Consider the following 27,846-nt stretch of genomic DNA (forward strand, 5'->3'; position numbering starts at 1 on the left):
CCGCTAGAGGTGCCAACCTGCTTCACACGAGTAAACCCAACGATTTCAAGTAGGAAACCATATAGTGCCAGAAACATTTTGACCTGTCGGGATCTTCCCGAGTTCTTCGCAGCAGAAGACTCGCTCTCTTTCTTTTACCGTGACAAGGCCAACCAAGCGCTTACAATCACATGCTACAACAACTTCAGAGAGAGGAATCCAGAAATCCAATATTACACAATGGATGCTAAGAGACCACGAAGGGCTACAACCAAGCGCTGGCATTTTCTTTCGGGGGGCGCCTCGACTCTACCGAGGTAGAGACCGTCAGGCATAGACTAGCGGGTTTCAGCCTGTTTTCAGGCTTGAGGCGCTCCCCGGGAAGATGCCAGCCGCCCGTTGTCACTAGGGGGGTGGCGACTACAGGGACATAAGCGCTGTTCCTCCCTCTCAAAGCCCTGGCTACAGAAGCCGGGCACTGAAACAGACTCTGGGCTGAGTCCCGCGGAGCAGGTCTGCGCCCAGCAGGAGCTGGGGGCACCCCAGAGTGCTGTGCTCGGCGGCGGCCGAGGCTCAGGGACACCCGGGCACGGTGCGGGGGCCGCCCGGAGCACGGCTCCGGCAGGGGGCGAGGGCCACCCCGGCGGGGTCCCAGGCCAGGGGCGCGGAGCTGCCAGACCCCGCCCCGCCCCCGCGGAGCTGGGCGTGGAGCGTCCCGGACCCCACCTGCTCCCCCGCCTGGCCGCGCCGGGACCCGCCGGCACCAGCCCTCGCTGGCAGCGCGCGGGGCGGGGGCGAGGGCGAGAGCGAGGGCGGCTGGGCCGGCTGCCTCCCTCCGCACCTGCCGCCCCCGGAAAGCGAAAGCGGCGCGGGAGCCCCATGGGAAGCGCCGAGCCCGGCTGGGGGCCCGGCGCCCCTGAGGATGAGCCCCGCCGCCAGCGGCCGCTGAAGCGCGGAGCCATGGCCCGGCGGCCGCCGCCGGCATGAGCGGGACGCGGCCAGTCGCAGCAGCGCCCCCCGCCCCGGACCATGTCCCATGGTAAGCGGCTCCTGCTCCTGCTCCCCTTCCCGGCCCCGGCCCGGCTCCGGCTCCGGCTCCACCTGCCGCGCTCCTTGCCCGAAGCACTGCTCCGCGCCGCCCGCGCCCTTTTATCCCGCTGCGCCCGGGGCTTCCCCCGAGCTTCAGACCGAAACTAGAAGCTGCCGGGAACGGAACGCGGGACGCGGCCGGGAAGGCAAGGGAAGGGAAGGGAAGGGAAGGGAAGGGCCGGGCACGCAGGGAGGGAGAGAGGGAGGCAGGCAGGCGGCGCGGAGCTGCGACCCCGCGGGAAGGCAGCACTCCCGGCCCTTTGAAATCGAGGGAGTGCGAGGCTTGCCCGCTTCTTCCTTTCCTGCCTCCACACCCCTTCTGTCCTCGCAGGTTGCCCCACTTGCCCTGAAAGCCCCGGCGAAGCTGGGAGAGACGCGCGGGACCCTCCTCGGGCCCCTGGCGGGGTTGCGATGCAGTTTGACAAGCTGCCCCGCGCGAGACATCACACCAGGAGCGAGGGACCGCCATGTGCTGGGGCAGAGCATGGGCCCTGTCACCCGGGGGATGCCGACAGGGAGAGGGGGCTGTGCAGGACCAGGGTTTTTTAGCCCGCTGTTCTTCTGTCAGTGGCAGCCTCTGGCATTTAGGGTCTAGGATGTCCCGGTTCAAAGGCTGCACATGCCCCTGACTCCTGTGCTGGGCAGCTACTGAGGCCCTGTTTCTCCAAGAATTTGTCCAACCCCTTTTTGAGTCTGTCCGGACTGTCAGCTTCCACCACATCTGGTGGCAAGGACTTCCACCCTCATTCGTTGGGGCATCAAAACCCTTTGCCCCACAGGAAAGCTCCTCTGACCTTCTCCCAACCTGCCACGTGCTCCAGTGGTAGAGGTCACCCACAGAAAGCCTGGACTCTCACAAGGAAGCCAGGGAATAGTTAAGCACCAGCCAGCACAGCCTTAACTCTGCCCCCTGCCGTTGGCTAGGGCCTGATGTTGAACTTAAGACAGATTTCCCAGAGCAGTGGTACTCCGCCTCTTTTTTTTTTTAGACTCAAGGAGCCCCTCGGAAAATGCCAGCTCTTAGTTTTTACTGCTTTTTTTGATTACAGAAAAATACTAGAACAGTTAGTTTGCTGCAAGGACTCAGAAAGTGCATATAGGTCAGAAACTTCATAACACTATGGATTCCTAATACTGAGTTTACACTTAACAGGTCTAAAATTGAGTGGCATCCTGTGGCACCCTTGAAAGGATCTCAAGGCACCCCTGGGTGCTGGCACAACACCTAGTTTGAGAATCACAGCTTAAAGTCTGTGTGCACATAAATATGCAGATAAGTGCCTTGAAGGGTGCTGGCTTATGAAAAGTGTGGGTGCTTTTGAAAGTCCCACAAGACAGCTGCTGAGCCCCATGCGAGTTATCTGCACACACTCAGTCTACTGCATTCCCTCCCCTGGATGGTGGACGGAGCAGCTGGAGGATCTTACTTGGCAAAGCTGTGATTGTGACTTGAGGATTTCTGAGGGGGCTGCTTTCCCCTTCTGGTTAGTCTGAGGCCCTTCCCCCTTCTGCTCCCAGCATGTGTGTAATTAAAGGAAAAAAGTCCTTATGTAGCTTGAGAGATTCAGTGTACCTTGTTTCAGGACTGCATGGGGCAGGTTGTGTCACTAGGAGGCCATGGGGATTATCTTGCCCTCGGGATTGTCAGCATTGAGGTGGGTTAAGAGTGTTCTCTAGATTAAATGGTGGGTGAAAGCATGGCATTGGGATCGGGAGGGTGAGTGAATGAATGATCATAAAGGGTGAAGCTGCTGTAAAATTTAGCATGAATAAGGTTGTTCCTGCTAGTAACAAACAGGAAACTACTCTTTGCTATCTGATGCCCCCTGCTCCTATGTGACTATCACAAACAGCAATTTAAATTATTATTATTAAATTATTAAATTTAATTAAATTATTCAGCCTGGATGTGTTCAGAGCCAGACCATGTGCCACTTTTGTGGCTCTCCCCAGCATAGGGACCATAACCATACCTCACCTCACTCATCCTATCCCCTCCCAGCTGGTCCCCTTCACTCACACTAGCCCAGCCTCTAACCAACTTGCAGTGGCCTGCATCTCAACATTATAGGTCCTCATTTTCAGAGGTTTAAATCTGTGTTATCCTCAGAGCCTGTCTCCTTGTCCTCACAAACTGATCACGTAGGGGAAAGGAAGTTGGGCTGAAATCCTCCCTGAGTTGTCAGATCCCTCCAATGTTTGATGCACAAACAAAGCAAGAAGGATTCCAGTACCTCCAAGAAGTAGTGACTCACCACAGATCATAGCATGTGTGGGTGGGGAAAATGTGTTTTTGGTGTGTAGCCTGTATGTATTGTAATTCCTTTAGAGTGAGTGAGTCCTGCACACAGTTGCTTATCCAGATATCTTAACCCTTTTCTGAGTAGCATTTTCATATTGCTTCCCCTAAGAGATAGTTGGGTACCATGTGCTAGCTGGAGGAAGTGTTGTATGATTCAGACTATTTCCCTAGATTCTAAGATACATACAAAAAAGTTTGCAGAACCATAGTTAACTTAAAAAATGCTAGGTTTCTTTCACGGGGCTGTATTATCTTGCTCAAATAACCCAACGTTTGGATCACTATGTTCAAATGACCCCAAATTTGGATCACTAACTTTTCTTTTCCACACCTCCATCAGTCACACAGTTTCATAGATTTCATAGACATTAGGGCTGGAACAGACCTCAGAAGATCATCAAGTCCAGCCCCCTGCCCCAAGGGCAGGAAGTTAGCTAGGGTCAAAGGTTCCCAGCAAGATAAATTTGAAAAAAATTGCATAAACTTCTGGATTTCAGAAAAGTTGATCTTTAAACAGAAAGGGGTTCCTAATTCCATTATTTTAAAATGATTTGTGTTGTCAGTAACAGGGGTGTAAGTTGTAGCCATGTTGGTCTAAGGACATATGTAGACAAGGTTCTTTGGGTAAATCTGATATCTTTTATTAGACCAACTTAAAGATCAACTTGAAGGGTTTTTGAACCCGAAAGCTTGCTTAAAAACTTTTCCAACTTTTCTTTTACTTATTTAAGTAAGTCTAAGAAAAGATATCAGATTCACCCAAAGAACCTTGTCTGTTGTCAGTAACAGCATTTTTCTTCTTAGAAACATCAGGAAAATTAAAATTTCCCTCATTTTGGTGGAGAATTTGTTGGCGGTTTCACACTGCAAGCAATGAACCCTCTCGGTTAACTGATAGGGAGCAGATTGACTCCATGGAAGGTTTCCTTTTTTCAAAATGTTAATTACCCAATAGAGTAGAGGTGCACCAATATATCGGTCGCATATCAGATTGGCACTGATAAAAGGAAAATTAACATTATTGGCAATCCGCTTTTTTTGGCCAGTGTAGCTGATAATGTCACTGTGCGCAACCGCAGCATGCATGCAGCCAGGAATGCACCACCACACCTCCTGGACAAGCCGCCCACGGCTCTGTCCCACTTCTAGTCCCAGGATCCTATTCACCGCCATGGCTGGGCAGCCCCTGCACCACCTCTGCCCCGACCCCCCACACCTCTTCCCCGCTCAGACTTACCAACAGGACTCTGCTTTCCAAACTGCTGGGCTTCATTCCTGTAAATCAGCTATCGAATCAGTATCGATCGATATGGTTGGTTAATAATTGGCTATTGGTATCGGGCAAGAAAATCTTTATTGGTGCATCCCTACAGTAAAGGTAACTAAGTTTTTAAAGCTAAGTACAGCAGTCATCTCAATTACGTATCACTGTTATTTCATGTGATGGTATAGTCTATCGGGCTCATTAGGGCCTACTGTTCTAAATAAAATAATAAATTACAGAAAAGCAAAAGAACACAAAACCAAGGATTTTTTTTTGTCACAGTTCTTAAAATCTCCACTTGTAATGTGCTGCTAGATAAACTAGGTGCTGGAAGCTACGGCTGCAGTGTTGTTGCATAGTGGTGTCTGTAAGGGAAGTGATTAATTTCTGTTTGACATCACTTAGTTTGAAATCACTCTTAGTATTTATTGCATTGATTACAGATTGAGAACATTTGTTGTTTTCCCTGTGAAATATAATGCAAAACATCTGTAGATAAGATATCCCATTTAAGTGGTTCTGTTCCTTAAAACCTCTATTATTTTGAACTAATAACTATTATAGTTTCTTGTCAGTAATGGAGCCAACATGTATAACAGAACTTGAAAGAGTTCCCTTGTACTACAGTTCTTGCATTTTTCTATAAATGTCAGTTCTGAGCCTTCGTTCCAAATCTAGGCATCAATTTTAGAAATGAATGAGTCTCTGTATATGCAGTGGCAGATCTCTCTCTCTTCAGAACTCAAGTGGGGGCTGATTGAAGAATATTTCAGCTTTATCCCCCAACTTGTACAGCCTTAGAATTATTATGAATTTCAGAAGACTCTAAGGCAATTTAAACCAGACTTTGTGAAGTATTTAGGTGTGTATAAATGCAGACTAGTGCTTGGTAGGATTCTCATGAAGTCACAGAAAAGTAGAGCTAGGAAGCACTTCTGTAGGTCATCTAGTCACAAAGTGTCTAGGCACATAAATATTTTTGGAAGTTCTGCAAGACAGCTATTTGTCTTCTTTAGAGGCTTAAGTAGCCTTGAAAATCTCACCATTTGAAGTTGCTGCTTTCCCTAAGTGGAGTCCCACTGATCTCTCTTGAGAACTAACCTGTGTGCCCCAAGTAATTTGAAAGACTTTCACTGTGAAATCATAACTCCCATTCTGAAAATAAAATTACTTTTAAGTATGAGTCTCAGTTTGGACATATGAAACTTAGATTTCCAAATACAAATATTTGGCCAATAATAATGACTGTGGTTACAAGTACAAATGCAGGTGTAAACACTTGTGCTTGACACTGATACTGATCTACCTATTTGTGAATTCAAATTGGTTTCCACCTCCTCATATATTTATCTTACACTGGCCTGCATTTCGCCCAATAAAAATGCCAGAGTGGATTTAATGATGGATTTATCTAAACCTGTAATTACTTTAATTCCTCTCTTTCTGTGCAAGTGAAATGATATTATATGACATACTGTGATTCTATAAATGAACATTATATGCATTCTTGATACCTGAATGGGTCAGGAAATGCATAATGAGATGTGGAGCCTTTTACCTTTACTGTTTAATGTTTACCATTTTTGTTTAAAACCAGCCTTTACTTAGTTGCTATGGATTGTTTCCATATGATGACTTTTTGATACCTGAGGATATAACTGGTTAGATAGCAGTGTGCCAGATACCTTAGGCCTAGATAAAGGTATATAAATCAGTGATACATAAAAAAGAAACCCAAAAAACCCAAAACCTCCCAGTAGAGTATTAAAGTCGACATGGAATTTGTTCAAATAAAGATCGTTGAATTTGTCCCTTAGAAAATTGAAAAGAGTTTTCCAATTAAATTTCTAGGAAAGGTACATACATCACCATCAACCTTGTCACATTTAGCATTATCAGCAGAGAGGGTATAAACATTAAAGTTGAATTTCCATCTTATTTCTAGGGGTGCTTCTTCTCTAGGGAGAGATTTGGATAGATAGAGGGAGGGGAGGGGAGTTGTTTCCTAAATAAATCAGACTAGTATGCTGCAGGAGCATTTTGGGGGGCCTTACCATGCCATAGCGGCCAAGGGTGGGCAAAATGCGGCCAGAGGGCTGCATGCAGCCCACTAGGCCATTTTGTCCGACCCGTGGAACCCCTAAACAATTTAGAAAATTAATATTTATCTGCTCCTGGCTGCCTGTCACGTGGCCCTTGATGGCTTGCCAAAACTTAGTAAGTGGCCCTCTGCCCAAAATAACTGCCTGCCACTGCCATAGCCAGACAAGGAAGAATCACACCTGCACAGGGCAGCAGTGTAGCAGTGGGCAGCACCCAACTTGGTGGTTGGAGGGGAGGTGGGTACATGCACAGGTGTAAATAGCAGCTGGGATAGCATCCAAGTGACATGCACCCTGGTAGCCCATGTGGTACACAGCCCCTGCTGATGTGACCTCTGGAGGCTTAGAAGTTGGACCTGCTATAGATCAGGATTCTTAAGAATACACTAAAGGGTACATTGTCTTATCAATATGTGCTATTTAGATTAGCATTGATGAAATTTAGGTGCATACCCTTGGAAAAATATACTCTGAAACCACATTTGTTTACTTTGTGCCATATCCAAAGTAAATGTTTAATGTGTATGCTATTTGATAGAGTTTTACAGTTAAGTTCCACTTAAGTGACTTTAACAGACTACAGTATGTAAGATCTACTCGATTACACTTTCTGTGGTGTTTTAATATGTATTTAATTTATGTTGTTGTAATCTAGCTTTTTTTAGGTCTACCTTTCGTTTTCTGCTACTATTGCTAGTGCTGTTGCTAGCAAATTCATCTTGTAAATTGGAAAGTACAGCTGAAATACGTGCGAATTATGAAAATATCCTAATCGACGACATTAACATTCTGGTAGGTAGTAGGTTTGGGGTTATATATATATATATATACATATATAAAAAAAAGTACAATTTTTGCTTTTATAAATAACTTACAGGTTAAGACATGCAAAATTGCACTTAAAAACACATATTTAAAATGGGCATGCAGGTTTATTTAATGGGTACAATGGCCCAGCCTCTAATTTGTACCCACACTTGTATGTACTTATTTGCAAGTGCAAATAATATCATTCAACAGGCAGGTAGACATATACATTATTGTAGTGTAGATTGTATAACACCTTACACTGGAGAGCTCTTATGCAAGACCTGAGTCAAAGTCATCTCAAATACAGTTTGAGATGTTCTTATAATTCCAAAAGTAGGGATTACAAAATCTAAAATTTACTACTTATTTGAATTTTTCTTGGAAGTTTTGCACCCTCTGCTGAATGCAGGTGAAAGCAGACATAAAAATTGGGATCAGTGTTAAAAATATATTAGGTGTGTCTACACGAGATGCTGACAGTGACTACTCAGTAACCTGATACTACTGTGCAGTAGCGTTGCATGGCAAAAGGTGTTCACCAGCGTTACTATTTATTTAGTACTTGTATAAACAAGTACTAAATAAATGTGCAGTAAGCACTGTGCAGTAGCATCTCATGTAGATGCGGCCACTGATTTCTACCTCTTATTCCCATCAGTAATGCATTTTGAAAATAGTCACCTAGTTAAAACTATTTCCTTACTACATGGCAAACTAGATTCAGTTAGCAAGATTTTAGGTAAGGTATTTCTTTATTTTTAATTTGAGGATTGCTAGTCACTGAAACATCTAGCAAGCCATACAAATCTCCCACAATCCATATCTGTTGAGGGGTTTTAATGCATTGTTTCATTAACAGGCATGAACACAAAATCATTTAAAATAATAATTCAGATAATTTCAATAATATTTAATCATGATTATTTTAAATTATAGAAGTATCTTTTTAACATTATCTTAATAAAGTCACATTTCCTGACAAGTATAACAGATCTTGTCTGTTACTATAAACAATTTCCATATAATCTCACCTACTAATCTATTTTATTTAACCAGTAAAGAATCACAAGGACTTGGGACTTCTAAAAAGCAACAGTTTAGAATTCACATTTGATAGTTGCTGCATACCTTGTCTAAACATAAATACTTATGTCTTCCATGTTGTGACTATAGATGATAGATTATTACAGCCTTGCAGAAGATATCAGTAAAATCACAGCATTACAGGGCTGGAATGGATCTCACCAGTCATCGGATCCAACCTCCTGCATGAATGCAGGCATGCTAATCCTAAATCATCCCTGACCAGTATTTATTCAGCCTCATCTTGAAAACCTTCAATGAAATAGATTTCAAAACTTTCCTGGGATGTCAACTCTACTGCCTGATTGTTCTAATAGTAAGGAAGTTTTCCCTGATATCTTATCTAAAGCTACTTGGCTGCAATTTAAAAGCCATTGCTTCACACATCCTACCCTTTTGCGGCAAGAGAGAACAGTTTTATCGGACCATGCTCAAAATCTATTCTGCTCTATATCATGAATTGTCATTGATTGTGTTTTACTGGTCCAACAAGACTAGGGCTATGTGAAGCTTTGGTCGCTGATACAATTTGGTGGAGATTTGGCCCGATTTGGCGGTCAAATCTCCAAGTGTAAATCGAATCAGGAGACCCTTTAATGTCTCTGAAATCCAAATCAATTCAGAGAGATTTGGAAAGATTCGATGATTTGGACACAGACACAGCTTTAAATGTTTTTTCTGCATACCTCAAGGTAGCTCATGAATGCTGAGATGCTGGGGTGGATGGAGCGTCCCACGGGAGCATGGGGGGCACCCTCTACCCCTGGGCTTAGCACCTAGTGCCTCTTAGGTCTGGGGGGGGGCACGGTGGGGAGTCCCCCACATACTTGGTGGCAGACCCAGAAGGGGCCAGAAGTACTTCCGGTCTACTTTCAGGTTCACCGCCGAGCACGTAAGGCCCTCCCCCCCGCACTTCTGTGGGATGCTCCTTCCACGTTACCATTGCAGCATTCACGAGCCATGCCTGGTACCTTGAGGTATGTAAAAAAACATTTAAAGCTGTGTCTATGGCCGAATCGCTGATTCATCAGATCAGCATCGAATTTTCAGATTCGGATTCAGCTGAATCGAATCAGGACAGTGATCTATTTCACACACTGCTAAACAAGACCATTTTCTTAGCTCAGTATAATTTTGGAGCTTGGCTTACCAGAGACGTTTGTCTTAAAAGTGATCTTTTTAGAACAGTGTATCACTAAACTGGAATTTTTTGTTCTGCCATACAAAATGGAAATCAAGGCAATTTCAGGTAAACATATTCTTTTTTTTTAAAATATAAAAATGAAGTGGTGTTCAGCACCTTTTTCAAAAATGAAAACACTAGTAAGATGGTAACATGTCTGTTTTCTCTTCACACTTATGCCCTTGCCCTATCCTGCAAAGATTTATACATGCGTTTCTCACTTTTCCTAGGAAATCTCAAGTCCTGATACAGGAACAAAATAAGATGATTATTTATTCTCCAGAGCCATTCATTTTTGGCTCATCTGAAAAAGGTTCCAGTTAGTTACTACTGATTGCTGTCATTACCCTGAACAAGAAAAAATTGGGAAAATAAACATGGCCATGCTAGAACAAACAAGTAGTCCTTTCACTTGTATCAGCATCTTGTATCTGACTGTGGCAGACACCTATTGCTTCAGAGGAAAATACAGCAACCTTGTAGTGGACAATTATAAAATAATCAGTCAATGGGTTAGAGGATGACGTGGACATAAAAGTTTATACAACTTAAAATGTTTTCATAGCCAGCGTAAATTGATATTATCACCTCAAAGTTCTAATTTTTTTTTTCTTTTTTGGAAATCGATGTAACTTTTGCCTCATTGTTAGATACTGAAGTGTAGTGAATACCACAGGTTACATATGTTCTATACAAAAAAAAAAAAAAATGTGATCAATTCCAAATTTGTTGTCTTCGATTTCATTGGAGGTTCCCTCTCTCTTAAGAGCAAGGGGACAGGAAACTTTCTCTATGCAGTTTATTCTCTGACAACTGCATGATGTACAGTCCTGACTATTGGGTGGTCTTTTATTATGCATGGAAGACAAGAATTGATCTGCAAGTTGACAAGGAGGTAAATCCCCAGGCTGCATGAAAGACACTCTTGGATTACTGTGGAAAGTTATCTTCTTTCCTAATGTATTTTGACTCACTCTGAGCTCGAAAATACTTTTGCTCACAACTTATGCCTCCATTTAATTTCATCACTGTTTTTTGGCAGAATTGTTTCCTGGCGAAAGGTAGTTAATTTACAACTTTTTGTCTTTAGGCAGGCATTCACCATAGTACATAGGAAGAGAAAATGCCACTGACAAAACACACACATTCTTTTAAAAAAAAATACATAGATCCATTTTCTAAATTGTGGTACAGTGGCTGAATTTAATATGACTATTTTTGTTAACAGCTTAATTGCTTCATTTTTATGCCACTCTCCATTTATGCCAGCTAGCCACAGCCAGCTGTTCCTGTCCAATGCAGTGTCCACTGAAATGGACACTGCAAAGACTTCCATTGCCCTTAGTGTGTCCCAACTTATTTTGTTCCACCTTTTCCACTTTATACTTCAGTTCTGCTAGGGAATCGGATATTATTTGGAAAAAATACATTTAGGCCAGTGGTTCTGAACCTTTTTAGATGCACAGGACCCCTTGGAAAATGCCAGATCTTAGTTTTCACTCATTTTTTAACTACAGAAAAATAGTAGAGCAATTCTTCTGTTTCAGTGAACTCAAAAAGACCACAACAGGGCAGCATGTTTTTAACACTGTAAATTCCTAATTGAAATCTCTGGGTTTATGTTGTGAACCACATTTGCAAACTTAACAGAGATAATATTGCATGGTGCCTCACATAACCCTTGACACCCTTGATAACCCTTCCTGGTTGAGAATCACTGGTGTGGGCCAAATATTATTTCATATCCTATAACTTTTTCTGAGATGTCTGCATCCACCCTCATTAATTATTTACCAGTAGCCCAACAGACTCTATTTCCCTGCTTACATAGTACTTAAAAATATTTTTTTTATCATTAGCTTTGTGCCCCTCACATTCATAAAGCAAGATGTAGTGAAGTGGTAATCTTAACAGGATAAATTTGCCTGCAAAGAGCTCCCCATTAGTGCAGTTATACTGAATGTAGTGCTAGAAAGAGCCAAATTAGTACCTTTACACTGCTCTAGGTTGTTTCTTCTGTGTTCCATTTCTTTTGTTGCTTTCACTTGGGCAGGATTTTTATAAAAGCTTCATGTTTGGATTGAATGACTTGTCATATCTGCAGTGTGATCTTGTTTTCCTGCTTCTTTTTTTCTTCAGAGTAAAATCACAGATGGGTGTATGTTATGGTTTAGTTTTAGATCTTCCTTGCAGAATCCAGAATTTTTTTTTTCTCTCAATTTTAGCTTTAGAGTCCTTTAATAGATTTTTCCTGTTGTATCACAGTGCTACTTTCATTTTCCAAAAAATGTAAAAGTGTATTATACTGTGGTCATTTAGCAGTTTAGCAATAGCTTCTTTTGAACCAATCCCAACGTGATTTTCTTTGGATTATATCCAGAGTAGATTCTGCAGTTATTCCAAGAAGTGATGTAAGATGCTGAAAAACTGCTTCTGTAAATTTGTGCCAATATAAGAAAGTTTGGGATAGCTAGATTGTTTTTTCCCTCAATTTAAGAAAAAATCTTAATTTTCAGAGTTTTTCAATGCTCCTTGGCACGCTGCTTAAGCTCCTATTTGTCTTGTGTCTTCCCTGCAGCATTAGCTCAGGCTATAACTTGAGGGTTGCCTCTTATCTGGCTTCTTTTCACACACAAAAATCTCTACTTTGCATTAAGTGATCCTTTAAATTTGAGGTCATTGCAGTGGTCTTGACACAAAGGCAGGCAGTTACCCTAGGCCAGCATTTGCTCAGGGCCACCATTACCTCATCCCGTGGCAGGACACTGGCCCCCCAAAAGGACACACCCTTGAATGGGGAAGGGAGAGTCACCTCAAGATTTGGCTCCGTGCTTACATAAAAATCTATCTGCGCCCTAGCTAGCTGGTTGCTCTGGCATAGACTAAAGCTCAAGTGCTGTTAATACTGAAGCAAGTGATTGAGTAGGGCTATAGCAAATGAAATTTCCACACATTTTGTTAGTTATTTAATGACTATAAATGCATTTTTAGGTATCAAAGGAAATAATTCACCTGACTGGCACAGAATTTTAAATGAGCTCTGTATAATCACAAAACATTCTTTGGAGACAAGTTGCCAAGAAAGGTCATTCACAATATGCAACGCATTTCCTTAAACTTAACTACACAGGCTTAACTATCAGCCAGCTTAATCTACAATAAGCATTTAAAAACACTGCTCTAAAATATCCCTGTGTCACATTTATTTAGTTTACAATCTGTGTAGTTAAAAACTTAGTGTAAAGATTGATTGATTGATTGATAGATCTTCCTAAACAACTCCAACATTAAATATAGGTTGTACCACTCTATGTCTACAAAATGCATTTGGTGTTGTCTGACATTTGTACATTCAAGTTAATTAAGGGGGGTATCCAACTTAGGTACTCAATGCAGATTTTGGTTGCTGTGTATCCAAAAGTGACTTTTAAGGGTTCTTTGAAAAATTGGTATCTAATGCTGCTTGCACTCTGAGCTTTAAGTTCCATTAACTTCACTGGACTTGAGGTCAGTTCATCACATCCCAGCTCATCTATGTTATGTAGTATCTAAGTATCTAAAAGAGAAGTAGTGTTGGAATGAGGGTTTCACCATGATGATCCAGGAAACATAAGAGGGGCAAGGTTTGGTTTTGGGTTTTTTTGGATGGTATCTTTTATTGGACGACTTGTAGAGTTGGGAGAAATCTTAGACAAACTTCTGGACAAAAGATACCTTTTCCTCAGGTCTTTAATGCAGCCACATATACCTCTCCCTGCTCTTCGGTATTAACCAAAACACAATCATTGATATGTTTCCTAAAGAAGATGTGCCAAAGAATCTCTGTACCATTAGGTCAAAAGTTGAAACTGATTTTCTTTTTCTATGTAGTGTAGCAATCCTCTGACAAATAGAACTGAAGTCATTGACCTTTTTAAGCTGAAGTAAAAAAAAATTCTCTATGTTCTTTTTTCTCCTAAACCCCAATAAAATATACATTTCCTCAGGTGATTTATTTCCAAAGAGACAATCAGTCCCTCCTAGGGAAGAGACTATCTTCACTGCAATGTTACTTCTATCTAGGTTCTAGATAGTTTGAGAGTAGTCACATTTGACTATACTGAAAACCAACATTCAACAGTATTAAACTTGAGAGACCTGAGGAAAGGTTTTTTGGACCTGAAATCTTGCCAAGAGTCTATCCTAACCATACAGCTGGTCCAATAAAAGATATTACCCACAAAAATTTTTGTCTCCTGAATGTAAGAGATGTTGTGTGCACACAGGAGTTAAATTAGGGGCAGCTCTCCAGTTTTAGGGTGAAGAAAAGCCCCAATTACCTTCACCTCCCTCTGCTGGATACTCTCAACTCTCTAGAGTTGCCATCAATTTGATCTACTCCTCTTCCCATCTCCTGCCAACACAGATCTAGGTTCCCCCATCCACATCCTTTTCCTGTGCTACAGTTCTGATCCTTGGCCCCATTTTCTCTACCTCACACACCCAGCCCCACATTTCCTCATGCCACTATTCCTAACTTCACATACTTCCTTTCCTTCCCTGCTCCCTCTTCCCAGTCTCTTACCCACTCCATCTTTAAAGAGATCCCAGTCATCCAGGACCTCTTAATTCCTCACTTCCATCAAGTCCTCACTATCTTAGAGAACTGAATCTCTTTGTCTGAAACAGCCCCTCAGTTGCCCTCTCCTCTTCTCTCATACTTCCCGCCCTAGATCAGATTGTACTGGGAGCATTAGGTTTCTCCACTCCTACCCTGCTGCTTTCCTCCTATTTCCCCACACTTCCTATTTGGAACAGCAGTGCCTGCCGCCCCTTTGTATTACCTGTTTATAGTCCATCCAACTCCTCCCCAATGTTTTCTCCTCTCTCCGTCTTTCATACACTCTCAGTGACTTCAACTTCCACACTGACTACATTTTTACTCACTCTAGCATTTCTGGTCTTCAGTCTGGTTCAACTCCCAGTCTCCACAAGGGACATTCAACTTAGTCTTCACCAAGCACTGCTACCTATTTGACCTCTGTTAACAAAGTCTGTGGACACTTGTTACATTTGTAGCACTACATATACCTGTATGGCATACCATACAACTGTAGTGGGTGTCTAGCACCACAAAAAAGTTTCAGTTTAAAACAGCATTTCTTTATAGAGCTATGTTTTGTAGTGCCATATGTAATGTGTGAATCATTAAACATCAGGCTACAGAGGGTCTGTCTTGGTCACCCAGTATCTCATAGTGCTTGACTCTCTCTCCCTCTCCTCCAAGGGGGAGGGAGAGTGGCTGGCTCCTTGATAGCTGGCTAGGAGCAGAATGGCAGCTCTGCTGGGGGCCCCTAATGCTGGAACAACTAAGGGCTGCCTCAGGGCAGCAACAATGCTGCTGCCATCATTACAGGGGGCTCTCTTTGACAGCTGCTGCTTCAGGATCAGAATGGGGACCTAGGTGTGGAGCAGCATCAGTCAGAAAACCTGACTTCCCCTCCGCTGGGAGTCAGTGGAGGCTGTTAAACACAGCTCCCAGCCACTCATGACAGAGGGAAAAGAGGACATCATCTTTGACATTGGCTGCCTTCCAGCAGCTGCCAGCTACTCACTGACAGCTTGTCCTCTTTCGTGGCAGGGAAGAGGGCAGGTTATCAGTGATCCGGCTCATTCCCTACTCTCTCCCAGGGAAAGAGAGCAAAGGAGCAGTCCTCTGTTTGCCCCGGCTCGAGAGAGAAATCCCCAACCTTTGAAGAGACTAGTGCTCCAGGTAGGAAGCTGTGAACATGGGTATATCATTTACAAATGAACATGTTTCCATAGCAAATGATTAGTTTCTTTGAACTTTGCAGAAGAAATTGGTTAAATGGTAAGCAGTAGAAAGAAAAGGAAGTAACCTGTTGTACAGAGACCAGGAGTACTTGGGTGGCAAATACAAGAGTGAAAGAAGGAAAATGAAAGAAAAAGCACAGGGCATAAGATTATTGATGATGAAAAGGGGAACTTAACTTATCTGGGGAATTTAGACACAACTTCCATTCATGTTTAATGATTATGCATGCCAAAGAATCCCCTATATGCCTTAAACATCTCAAACTATATTTCTTTTTCTTAAGGGGGTAAACAGTCAGTGTGAGATTTATAGGCTAACTGAACTTTTTAAAAACTGTTTAAGAACTGAGCAATGAATCGGAATCTGTCATTTTAACGTTATAAATAGCTGTTCTTTCAAACCACGGGCAGACTCTATCTTCCTTTGCTTGCTGCCAAAAGAAAGTTCAGAATTGTATATTTCTTCCACTGCAATTGATGACCTCCCATAAAACAGAGGAGTTCAACCCACCAGCTGTTAGCAAACTCATTAATCAATGAGGAGAAACACAGTCCATTGCATGCTATATGCTCTGTTACAGGTAAATATGTCTGCAAGAACTTGTGACTGGTACTGCAAAAGAAAAAAAGATGAATATTCCAGTGTGATTTTCTGCAATGATAGTCAGGTAAAAGACAACTTTTCAGATTTACTTGGGCTTGTGTTTTCTAAAGTTCTTTTCTATATAATCCAATCCCTTTGAGACAAATTCTGCTCATGATTAATGTTATCTGTAACCACAGCAAGCCCTCATATTCAGATCTTGCATTATAGACCCATTTATTTCCAAATGTTGTGGGCCCATAATTATGCATGCTGCATATAAGCTCTTGCTTTCATTTGAAACTTTAGTAATTCCACATCCAAATACTGATTCTTTATCATTATTCTCATCCCATATGGAATTGAAATAGACTGCCTTATTGTATTAGTGAGCTGATTAAAACAGATTAAGGTTCCTGTTGCACATTACGTATATTATGCAATTAACTGGTTAATCTCACAATACATTTAGACTGACCACACATGCAAAGTAATTATCACATGATAAAAATGTCTGTGCAGCTATAAAAAGAGCCAAACAGCTATATCGTGCTTGAAAATGTTTAACATCTCTGTAGCTGCTTTCTATCCAGTTTTAATTTGGATATGTACCAGGGCCTTTAAAGACTTCCACACATGATTTTATTTTGTTCCCCAGAAAAATATTTTGCTGGGTTTCAAATCTGTGCCACCAAACCTGTATTTCAGATATTGACCTTTAATTGTGTAAATGTATGACCTTATATTTCAAGACATCTTTCATAGATTTTGGGTTTTCCATAATGAAGCAGATTTGTAAAATAACCTTGAAGTAGAAATATTCCTCCTTAGAAGCCAAAAGTAGTCAGGAGGGGGAAACAATCTCACTACTGTGTACCCAAGATATATGCTTGTACACACAAGTATATACATACTTTTCATAATCTCAGAATCACTTTTAAAATGTATGCTTCTGTTACTTAATATCTTAAAAATAATAGCTTAGGGCAAAACTTAAACCTATAAGAGGTAGAAGCATCCACTTTAGATGTTCCACAAGAGTTGAAAATGTAATCAAATTAAGCATGCTATTCATTAGAAGAAAACAGCATAACAGCTGTTAAATATGGCCTTATTCCTTAAAACAGCCAGTGATATATGAAATCTGATGCTACTCACACTCTCCAAAGTATCTTTTCTTTTTTACTTTTCCACAGGAAATAGTATCACTACAGATCATGGCGTGCGATTTGCTTAAGTTGTTATATAAACAATATAACCAAAAACGCAGGGGAGAGTTCTATCGCAAAGCAGCTGAAGTCTCATGTATGACATTAGATATTATACAAGGCCCTTGTAATGAGAAAAAAAAGGTAAGGAGAGTCTGCACATTGATCATCTTAGTTTGATTTTAAAAAGGAAACACACTCCTTTATAAGGTCCTTACATGTAAAAAGTGGTTACTTTCAGCTCAAATTAAGTGCAATATAAAACACATATGGTATCATAGAATCATAGAAGGTTAGGGTTGGAAAGAACCTCAAGAGGTCATCTAGTCCCACCCCCTGCTCAAAGCAGGACCAACCCAACTAGATCATCCCAGCCAAAGCTTTGTCTAGCCAGGTTTTGAAAACTTCCAAGGATGGAGCTTCCACAACCTCTCTGGGTATCCTGTCGCAGTGTTTTACAGCCCTCCTAGTGAGAAAATTCTTCCTAATATCTAACCTAAATCTCCCTTGCTGCAACTTAAGACTGTTACTCTTTGTTCTGTTATCTACTACCACTGAGAACAGTCTAACTCCATCCTCTTTCGAACCCCCACTCAGGTATTTGAAAGTTGCTATTAAGTCCCCGCTCAGTCTCCTCTTGTCTAGACTAAATAAACCCAGTTCCCTCAGTCTTTCCTCAGAAGTCATGTGCCCCAGCCTCCTCACCATTTTGTTGCCCTCCACTGGACTCTCTCCAATTTGTCCACATCCTTTCTGTAATGGGGGGCCCAAAACTGAACACAGGACTTCAGATGTGGTCTCACCAGTGCTGAATAGAGGGCAATAATCACTTCCTTGACCTGATGGCAACACTCCTACCAATGTAGCCCAGTATGCCATTAGCCTTCTTTGCAACAAGGGCATATTGCTGGCTCATATTCAGCTTATTGTCCACTGCAACCCCCAGGTCCTTTTCTGCAGAACTGCTACCCAGCCAGGCAACCCCCAGCCTGTACTGGTGCATGGGATTGTTTTGTCCTAAGTGCAGGACTTTGCACTTCTCCTTGCTGAACCCGCATGAGATTCCTTTTGGCCCAATCATCCAATTTGTCTAGGTCACTGAATCCTAGCCCTTACCCTTCAGCATATCTACTACCCCAGCTTGGTGTCATCCGCAAACTTGCTGAGAGTGCACTCTATGCCATCTTTCAGGTCGTTGATGAAGACATTGAACAAAACCAGCCCCAGGACCAACCCCTGTGACACTCTACTTGATACCAGCTGCCAACTAGACATCGAGCCATTGATTACTACTCTCTAAGCCCAATGCTCCAGCCAGTTTTCTATCCACCTTCCAGTCTATTCATCCAGCCCATGCTTCCTTAGCTTACCTGTGAGAATATTGTGGGAGTCTATATCAAAAAGTTTGCTAAAGGCTAAGGTACACCACATCCACCAATCTCCCCACATCCACAGAGCCAGTCATCTCATTGTTGAAGACAATCAGGTTGGTCAGGCATGACTTATCCCTAGTGAATCCATGCTGACTGTTCCTAATCACCTCTTCTCCTTTAAGTGCTTAGAAATGGATTCCTTGAGGATCTGCTCCATGATTTTTCCAGGAACTGAGGTGAGGCTGACCGGTCTGTAGTTTCCTGGATCCTCCTTTTTCCCGTTCTTAAATAGGGGAACTATATGTTTACCCTTTTCCAATCATCTGGGACCTCTCCTGATCACCATGAGTTTGCAAAGATGATGGATAATGGCTCTGCAATCACATCAGCCAACTCCTTCAGCACCCTCAGATGCATCCTATCCAGCCTCATGGACTTGTACATGTCCAGCTTTTCTAAGCAGTCTCTAACCTGTTCTTTCACCACTGAGAGCTGCTCACCGCCTCCCCAGACTGTGCTGCCAGGTGAAGTAGTCTGGGATCTGACCTTGCCAGTGAAGACTGAGGCGAAGAAGGCATTGAGCACTTCAGCCTGTTTTGCATCTTCTGTCACTAGGTTGTCTCGCCCAATCCACAGTCACCCATCCCCCATGCCCCTCACTCCTGATTCACAGCCCCCTGCCAGTGCCCCTCACTCCAGACCCCCAGCCTTCTGCCCCCCTGCCCTGCTGTTGCCTCTTACCCCCGACCCACAGTCTCCTGGCGCTGCCAGTGCACCACACACTCAATCCACAGTCACCCGTTCCACCCCCTCACTCTTGATCTGCAGCCCCCTGCCCCCCTCCAAGCCCTGGCAGTGTCCCTCACCCCCTACCCACAGCCCCTGCTGGTGCCCCTCACTCCCGACCTGCAGCCTCTTGCCCTGCCCTGCCTCTCGGGCCTGCCATTGCCCTTCACTCCTGACTTGCAGCCCCTGCACCCCAGCCCTGCCGGTGTCCCGCAGCCTCTGCCCCCCCAGCCCTGCTGATACCCCTCACTCCTGAACCGCAGACCCCTGCGCCCCCCCAGCCATGCTGCCCAAGCAGCTCCCACATTGCGCACGTGCAGGCTTACACACACACGCAGGCATTCTGAGTGTCTCTTACCTGGGAGCTTGCAGGAGCTTGCGCGGGGAGTGTGTGACCCCCAACAGCCAATTGTGTTGCCCGCTGCGGCCACTCCCATGCAGCCAGCCTGGGACAGCAGAAAAACCAGTCATTTGCTGTTATTTTAAGAACCTGCCTGGATGCAGCACAGGGGTCCAAAAAAGAGGGCATGTCTGAGAAAACCCAGATGTATGGTAATCCTAGCAGAGAAGGCCAATCTAGTCATGTTCTATAGTATTAGTTCAGGTAACAGAATCAGTATGACCATATCAGTTTGATGCTCACACCATAGTACTAACAGTGCTTTGTAGTTAATGTGCATTGTTTAAATTAGGGTAAGTACATATGACTTTATTCTGAGTCTACCTGCTTAAACTGAGCTCACTATTTTTCTTGGGGGTTTTCTTTTATATGCCTCAACTAACCTGAAGAGCATTTGCTTGTAAGATCTTCAGTGAATATTTAGGAACCATGAGAACGTGTATTGATTCAACAGATGGCAGGCTTTCTTCTGAGCCAAACCTGGCTTCTCTGACATGGTATCAAGGAGCATGAACAATGCATTTAGAATGAAATCTGATGCAGTCATAAAGATTCCACAGCATTTTTGTAATCTGTGGCCACTATATCATTTATTGAGATGTAGTTCATGTTTTAACAAGTGTAGAAAAGAATAAGTATGTCTCAGTTAATAACTAAACTTCTTCTGTTTTTTTAGATGTGTCAAGAGTCAAATCTACACAAACATGGGAAGTCTCCTGGAAAAAAATGTCCTCAAGAAGTATGTGTATTAAAAATATATATATCTAGCCTTCAATCCTGCTGGAATAAGTTTGAAACAGAAACTATTAGGTAAAACTCCAAATTTAAATATGCAACCTTGCTCCTTTTTCAAATGGCATTACTACATAACTTTGCACTTTACATGCATTCTTCAAGTATCTCTGTCTACTTATCCAAATATTTTGTGCCCAAGTCTTCATTAAAGTTACTTCACCTTGTTTCTGGAGACAAAACCGTTAGAAACAGATAAGCAGGACTGCTGAAAAACAAGAAGTAGAAACTGGCAACATTATTGCAAGCAAAGACCAAACAGAGAAAGCTGTAGTCCCAGCTGCACACAGTGGAAAGTACTTAAAATCTATTCCTATCTACAAATAGTTGGTCCTGTCTGACTAGCTTCATATAATTTTAAGATGAGAAGACACTTGTTGGTGCTAACTGCAATAAAAATCTTCTTAGAAATCACAGACAAGGAGAACAACATACCACATGAATATGATTTTATACATCAGGGATCAAAATTAAGAATTTTGTCAACAAATACTGGCTCCTAAGACTGTTTCACTGATGCTGTAGCATCTTAAGTACCAGCCTCTGATGGATTTGCAAACTGATCTGGGGGCCAAAAAATGGGCAAGAAAAAGAAGACTATGGAGCTGATTTATTAATAAAAGCCAAGGAAGGTGTATCAGTGCTGAAGAGATCTAGCACCAAAGTGGCTGAAATAGCTGGAGGCAAGACAGAGTAAGGACTGTGGAATGGGGGGGAAAGGGAACTCCTGAATGTGAGTAAGTCCAGCTGATTGGGAACAGCACTACCTTTGTGCATTTGATATTCACAGAGTTAGATGCAGGAATAGTCAGAGTGGCTTACAATGATTTTGATTTTTCAATATATATTATTTTACACAATGTTAATATGTTAAACAAATATGACAATATGTATATGAATATTTTCAGAGAATAATATATTGGCATTTTACTAATAAAATGTTCATATTTAATTTGATGAATGCAAAAATATTTTTATAGTTGTTTTTACAACTCTTGCAATGTCTTTCTTTGATATAACTTTGATAATAAAAGCACTTATACCCACAAACTTTTTTTTGGCATTGATTTCTGTGGTGCTATCTTTTATTGGATGAACTGCATGGTTGAGCTAAACTTAGACAAGTTTTTGAACATGATGCATTCCTTTCAGGTCTCTTGGTTTTCTTTGGTCTTGCTATTTCTTATAATGAGGGATCCTGGTTTTCTCTGATTCAAAATTGCAAATTCTGTGATTAAAAACCCAAAATCCATGATACAAATTAAAGGCCCTCCATAATCTCAACAGCCCTCCTGATGCCTCTTGCAACAGCCTCCCAGACCCACAGACATGCAGGCACAGACATACAGACACTGACACCCACCCAGCAGGTAAGTGTGTGTGGGGAGAAAGGGTGGGGCAGGGCAGGGGAAAGGGAAGGTGCCAGGGGGTGTAGATCAAGAAGGGGGGATGTAGCAGGATACTAAGCTATTTTCTATTCTCAGAGCAGAGGCAGGAACCCAGGTGCCGGTTGCTGGGACAACCGGTTAAGGAGGGACTTGGCCGCACCTGCGCCTGGTCAGCTGACCGGAAGGGGCAGGGCCTGGCTCCCACATAAATCCCAGGCCTGAGGCCAGGAGGGCAGTTTTCCCTGCTGGCAGCCAAGGGGGAAGGGAGCTCTGCTGGACAAGCGAAGGGGAGGGGCCTGACTGCTCGACCAGCTCCTGATGCTGGTAAGGGGCGGAGTATCCCCCGGTAGGGATTGAAGGATGTTTAGCTGAATGATGTTTTAGCCGGGCAGCTTGGATTTTGTTATAGCCTGGGGGCTTGTGTTTTGTGTTTGCTGTTGTACCAGCAGTTTGGGTGAGGCTAATAGGGGATGGAGGAGGCCTCATAGGTAACCCGCAGCAGCGTGGGAACCCCAGCCCCAGCAAGGGGGGCAGCGAGAGGCCCCAAAAGGGGGGGCAGTGCTGTGGAAAGCCCAGGGAGGACAAGGGGAGGGCCAAATTGTAATGAGGCTCAGATCAAACCACGTCAGTATCATCCGCAAGGCTTGGTAGCCACTTGGCTTGGCTGCCACTACACCTTGTGCTACCTTGTGGCTGCAGTGTAGGGAAGGAAAAGGAGCCACAGATAACGCCCCTTGGCACCGGGGCAATAAATGGTCAGCTTCCTGCTAATTAACATCCATTAATTAATTAAGATCAAGGTGTGGCAGGAGAGAAGGTGGGCAGTTGGCCCATCACAGGAGGGCGGAGTCACTGATACACAGACTTCAGAAGAGGCACTCCTGTCACAGGGGGAATGTGCCCCTGTGTCCACTCCCAGAAGCAGGGCCAGGGAGTGAGGGCAGGGGTGCTACTCTGTGGGCCACACATGTGCTATTCGGCCTGACAGGAGGTTCTCACATGGAGGCCACCACCACAACTCTGCCACTACACCTTGTGCTACCATCCCACACTACCTGCACAGCTTTGTGGCCAAGTGGCACAAGGCACGGCAGTGGCAGTGCAGTGGCAACCACCGGGTGTGGGTCACATACGTGCCTCCTGACCGGGCGGTGGAACAGGGGGATTGCATGTAGTGGCATGCCCCACAACTGGCTGCATGGCTCTATGATGGTGCAGAGTGGTGGCAGCTGCATGCAGGCTGGGGGGGTCTTTGTGGGCAAGTGCTGCCACCGAGGAGCCATGCCCTTCACCCCTGGATCCTAGAGCTAAGTGGGGCTTGGGGGCTGTGGGGCAGGGCCGGGGAAGATGGTTGGGGGTTGAGGGAGTTGGGGGTGCTGCCAACCCCAGGCAGCACACAACAGCTGGGAACAGGGCCAGGGGGTGAAGGCAGGGGTGCCCCTCTGTGGGGCGCTTTGCAGGCAAGCGATGCGGGACACAGTGTGGTGGTGCCTGCTGTGTGTGGGCTGCACACATGCTGCCAGGCTGCCTGCCCAGGGGAGGGGGAGAGGGAGGCTTGCATGCAGCTGGAGCACAGCTCCGTGGCTGACTCTGCAGCTGCAGCAAGGGATGGGGGCTCACACGTGGCAGCCGCTACTGCTTACCTGGAGGCCTGTGACAGTGGAGGCGGCTGCTGCCTACAAAACCTCCCGCTGCTGCCCTGGAGCCATGCCCAGAGCTGTGCAGCCGGCCACTGGGCGGCAGTGGCAGCGTGGTGGCAGCTGGGTGGCACACAGCCATCCCCACCACCACCCTGCGCCATGCTGGGCCGCTGCTGCTGGCTGCACAGCTGTGGGCATGGCTCCACAGCAGCAGCAGGAGGTTTTGTATGCAGCTGCAGTCACCACTGGCACAGGCAGCCCCACAGGAGATGGAACTGGGACTAGCTACCTGGATCAAGGACAACAAGAAGTCCTTTTTTAAATACACAGGGGGCAAAAAGAAGGTACCGGGTACCGTGGGACCTCTGCAAGACACGTTAGGAAATCTGGTCGTCACACCAGATGACAAAGCTAACCTATTTAACAATTTCTTTGCCTCCATTTTCCTGAGCAGGGACCAGGTCAGCCCCCCTCCCCCCCAATGGGACCTCCATAGGCCCCAGGGGAGGCGCACCTAGGCCTAGGGTCAGTGAGGACCTAGTCAGGGAACTTCTGGAGGGACTAGATGCATTTAAATCAGCTGGTCCTGCCTATCTCCACCCGAGTGCTGAGGGAATTAGCAGAGGTCATTGTGGGACCCCTGGCACGGCTTTACGAGCACTTGTGGTTCTCTCGTGTGGTGCCAGAGGACTAGAAAAGGACCAATGTGGTTCCCATTTTCAAAAAAGGGAGGAAGGAAGACCCCGGAAACTATAGGTCAGTTAGTCTTACCAAGATCCTAGGTAAGCTTTTTGAGAGAATTATCATAGTGCATGTCCATGAGGGGCCAGCAGGGGAGGTGATGCTTAGGGGCAACCAGCATGGGTTCATTAGAGGCAGGTCCTGTCAGACCAACCTGGTGGCCTTCTATGACAAGGTCACAAAATCCTTAGACGCAGGGGTAGCAGCAGACGCAGTCTTTCTGGACTTCAGGAAGGCCTTCAACACTGTCTCTCACCCCATTCTCATTAAAAAAACTAGGGGACTGTGGCACTGACACCTACACAGTCAAATGGGTCGTTAACTGGCCGGAGGGCCGCACCCAGAGAGTGGTGGTGGACAGGTCATTTTCGACCTGGAGAGATGTGGGCAGTGGGGTTCCCCAGGGCTCGGTCCTTGGGCCCACACTGTTCAACATCTTTATCAGAGTCTTGGACGAGGGGGGAAAAAAGCACCCTGTTCAAATTTGCAGATGACACTAAGATGTGGTGGAAGTAGGCATGTTAAAAGGGAGGAATAGGCTGCAATCAGACCTAGACAGGTTACAGGGGTGGGCAGATGAGAACAGGATGGGTTTCAATGCTGGCAAGTGCAAGATGCTGCACCTGGGGGGGAAGAACCAGCAGCATACCTACAGGCTGGGGAGCTCCCTTCTTGTCAGTGCAGAGGCAGAAAAGGTTCTTGGAGTCATTATTAATGCCAAAATGAACATGGGCCAACAGTGTGGGAACGCGGCCAGGAAGGCCAACCACACCTTGTCATGCATCCACAGATGCATCTCAAGCAGGTCCAAGGAGGTGATCCTCCCCCTTTATGCGGCGCTGGTCAGGCTGCAGTTGGAGTACTGCGCCCAGTTCTGGGTGCCACACTTCAGAAGGGATGTGGACAACATGGAGAGGGTCCAGAGGAGGGCCACCCGCATGATCAGGGGCAGCAGGGCAGGCCCTACGAGGAGAGGCTAAGGGACCTGAACCTGTTCAGCCTCCACAAGAGAAGGCTGAGGGAGGATCTGGTGGCCGTTTACAAACTAGTCAGGGGGGACCAGCAGGTACTGGGGGAGTCCCTGTTCCCCGAGCACTCCCAGGAGTGACTAGAAATAATGGTCACAAGCTGGCAGAGGGTAGATTCAGACTAGCCATCAGGAAGCACTACTTCACAGTCAGGGCAGCTAGAACCTGGAACCAACGTCCAAGAGAAGTGGTGCTGGCTCCTACCCTGGGGGGTCTTTAAGAGGAGGCTAGATGAACACCTTGCTGGGGTCATTTGACCCCAGTGCTCTTTCCTGCCATGGCAGGGGGTCGGACTTGATGATCTGCTCAGGTCCCTTCTGACCCTACCAACTATGAAACTATGAGCTTAGCAGCAGTGGCTGATATGTGAGAGCCCCCGTCCCCCCCACCCCATGCTCCATCCCTTGCCATGGCTGAAGAGCCGGCCACGGAACTGTGCTCCGGCCACATGCAAGCCTCCCTTTCCCCCTCCCCTGGGCAGGAAGCTGGGCAGCACCACCACACTGCGCCCCACATCACTTGCCCGCAAAGCCCCCCCACAGAGGGACAACCCTGCCCTCACCCCCGGTCCTGTTTCTGGCTGCGGTGTGCCACCTGGGGCCGGCTGCATCCCCCCACTCCCTCAGCCCCCAACCATGCCCCACAGCCCCACTTACCTCTATGCTCCAGGGAGGAAAGGTGAGTCTGAGCCTGGCCTTGGCTGCCTCAGAGGCTCAGGCTTTGCCCACCCCACTTCTCCTTCCCCCTCTGGCCAGGGCTGGGGGTTTCCCACCCTTTCTGCAATTGGCTCTTAGAGGCTGGCGCTGTGCCAGCCTGCAGGAGCTCTTTGCAAAAGTGGAGAATCCGCAGATTTCTCTGCTAAAAAGGGAAATCCACGTTTTATCTGATAAAAACAGGAAATCTGTGGTTTTCTCCATTTTTCCATGGGAAATGGAAAACCCAGATCCCTGCTTATAATTTGTAGCATCTATCAGGTTATTTAAGCCTTATATACGGAGAGTGCTACTAATAGCACCTTTAGTTTTGTTGCCTTGTAATTCCCATTAGAAGACCATTTTCTGTAGCTGTTAATAATTTTTGGGCAGAAATTTTCTGTGTCAAGTGTCTGTTTCTTATCTGTATTGCTCATTTTTTAGATAGCCTCAGTTAAAAATGTACACCTAAAAGTATCAGGATTTGGGAAACATACATTGTTTTGCTCTTGTTAATATATCTTACAAGGTTCCACTCAGAATACCAACGCTTCCATGCTTCAGAATACAGACTTGAAATTTGGTGTGTTTTGGCAAGGGGGTGTCTCCTTTGCCAAAACTGAAGTCTACTTGTAAACTAGACTTGAAAAAATCCAGTTTATGCATGCAGAGACTTATTAGTGGCAGCTAAACTGTCTAAAGATTCAGTTTGCACTGTGTGAATAATTTCCACAGCATGACAACTAGTATTTCCATATGTGATCAAGTAACAAAAGATTGTATGATAATATATATATACATGCAAGGGAACCACACTAAATTTGCAGACAACTTGAGTTTTGGCATTTCCTCACTTTTAAAGGCTTGTAAGCTCACATATCTTTTAAAGTAATTTCTGGTATGTTCACTGCATCACAGTAACCCAATAAACTGGCCTTTATAACATTCCAGTAGTAAGCTTGTGACTAAGATTTATAACTATGCTGCAGCCAGAGCCATGCTGGCCTCTCACAGAAGCATATCTAAGCTAGTTTCAAACTAACTAATGTGGATACTATTAGCAGCCTAGCCACAGCAGAAGGAAGATTAGTTGATATCTTTTATTGGACTAATTATATGACCAAGAGAAATATTAGACAAGCATTTGGGCACAAAATGCCCTTTTGGGGTCTGGAAAAGCAATGGATACAGCCTAAGCTAAATACCAGATAGAACAATTACTTTCAAGGGCTACACATGGGATTCCCTGTAGAAGATGTGTTGTTTCTTGCCTAAGTTTTAAAAAGTAGATATTCCTGTTTAAAATGGAAAAAAGCCAGACCATAGAGTGAATTTCAATAGCTTTCATGTTTTAGTAGTATTATATTAGCTATGATGATCAAGGGAACATGCAATAAACAAAATATGTTTAGTTACAATTTTCACTGGACTGAGAAAGGGCAGTTTGTGCCCCAAGCTCCGTTTAACTATATAATTGGTCTAATAAAAGATATATTACCAAACAAATCCTGCTTCTCACCAGTAGTGTGACTTCAGGGGTTGGGGACAGTGAGGAGAAAGTGGGGCACCAACCCCAGGTACCAATTCAG

General features: G+C 44.7%; 1 protein-coding gene across 2 annotated transcripts; it reads left to right on the forward strand.

Moving 5' to 3' along the window:
* The first annotated feature begins 743 nt into the window (after positions 1–743).
* LOC109285993 (uncharacterized) lies at positions 744–21,812 on the forward strand. Of its 2 annotated transcripts, XM_019498724.2 has the most exons (6): positions 744–1,018; positions 7,392–7,528; positions 15,433–15,564; positions 16,208–16,294; positions 17,406–17,561; positions 20,653–21,812. In XM_019498724.2, the coding sequence occupies exons 1-6, from the start codon at positions 1,009–1,011 to the stop codon at positions 20,788–20,790; spliced, it is 660 nt and encodes a 219-aa protein (XP_019354269.1). In that variant the 5' UTR covers positions 744–1,008; the 3' UTR covers positions 20,791–21,812. The 2 variants fall into 2 exon arrangements, with proteins under 2 accessions (XP_019354269.1, XP_019354270.1); XM_019498725.2 differs by lacking the exon at positions 15,433–15,564 and having other exon boundaries at positions 749–1,018.
* Positions 21,813–27,846: the final 6,034 nt, after the last annotated feature.

This window comes from Alligator mississippiensis, chromosome 3, assembly GCF_030867095.1.
Source record: "Alligator mississippiensis isolate rAllMis1 chromosome 3, rAllMis1, whole genome shotgun sequence".
NCBI lineage: Eukaryota > Metazoa > Chordata > Crocodylia > Alligatoridae > Alligator > Alligator mississippiensis.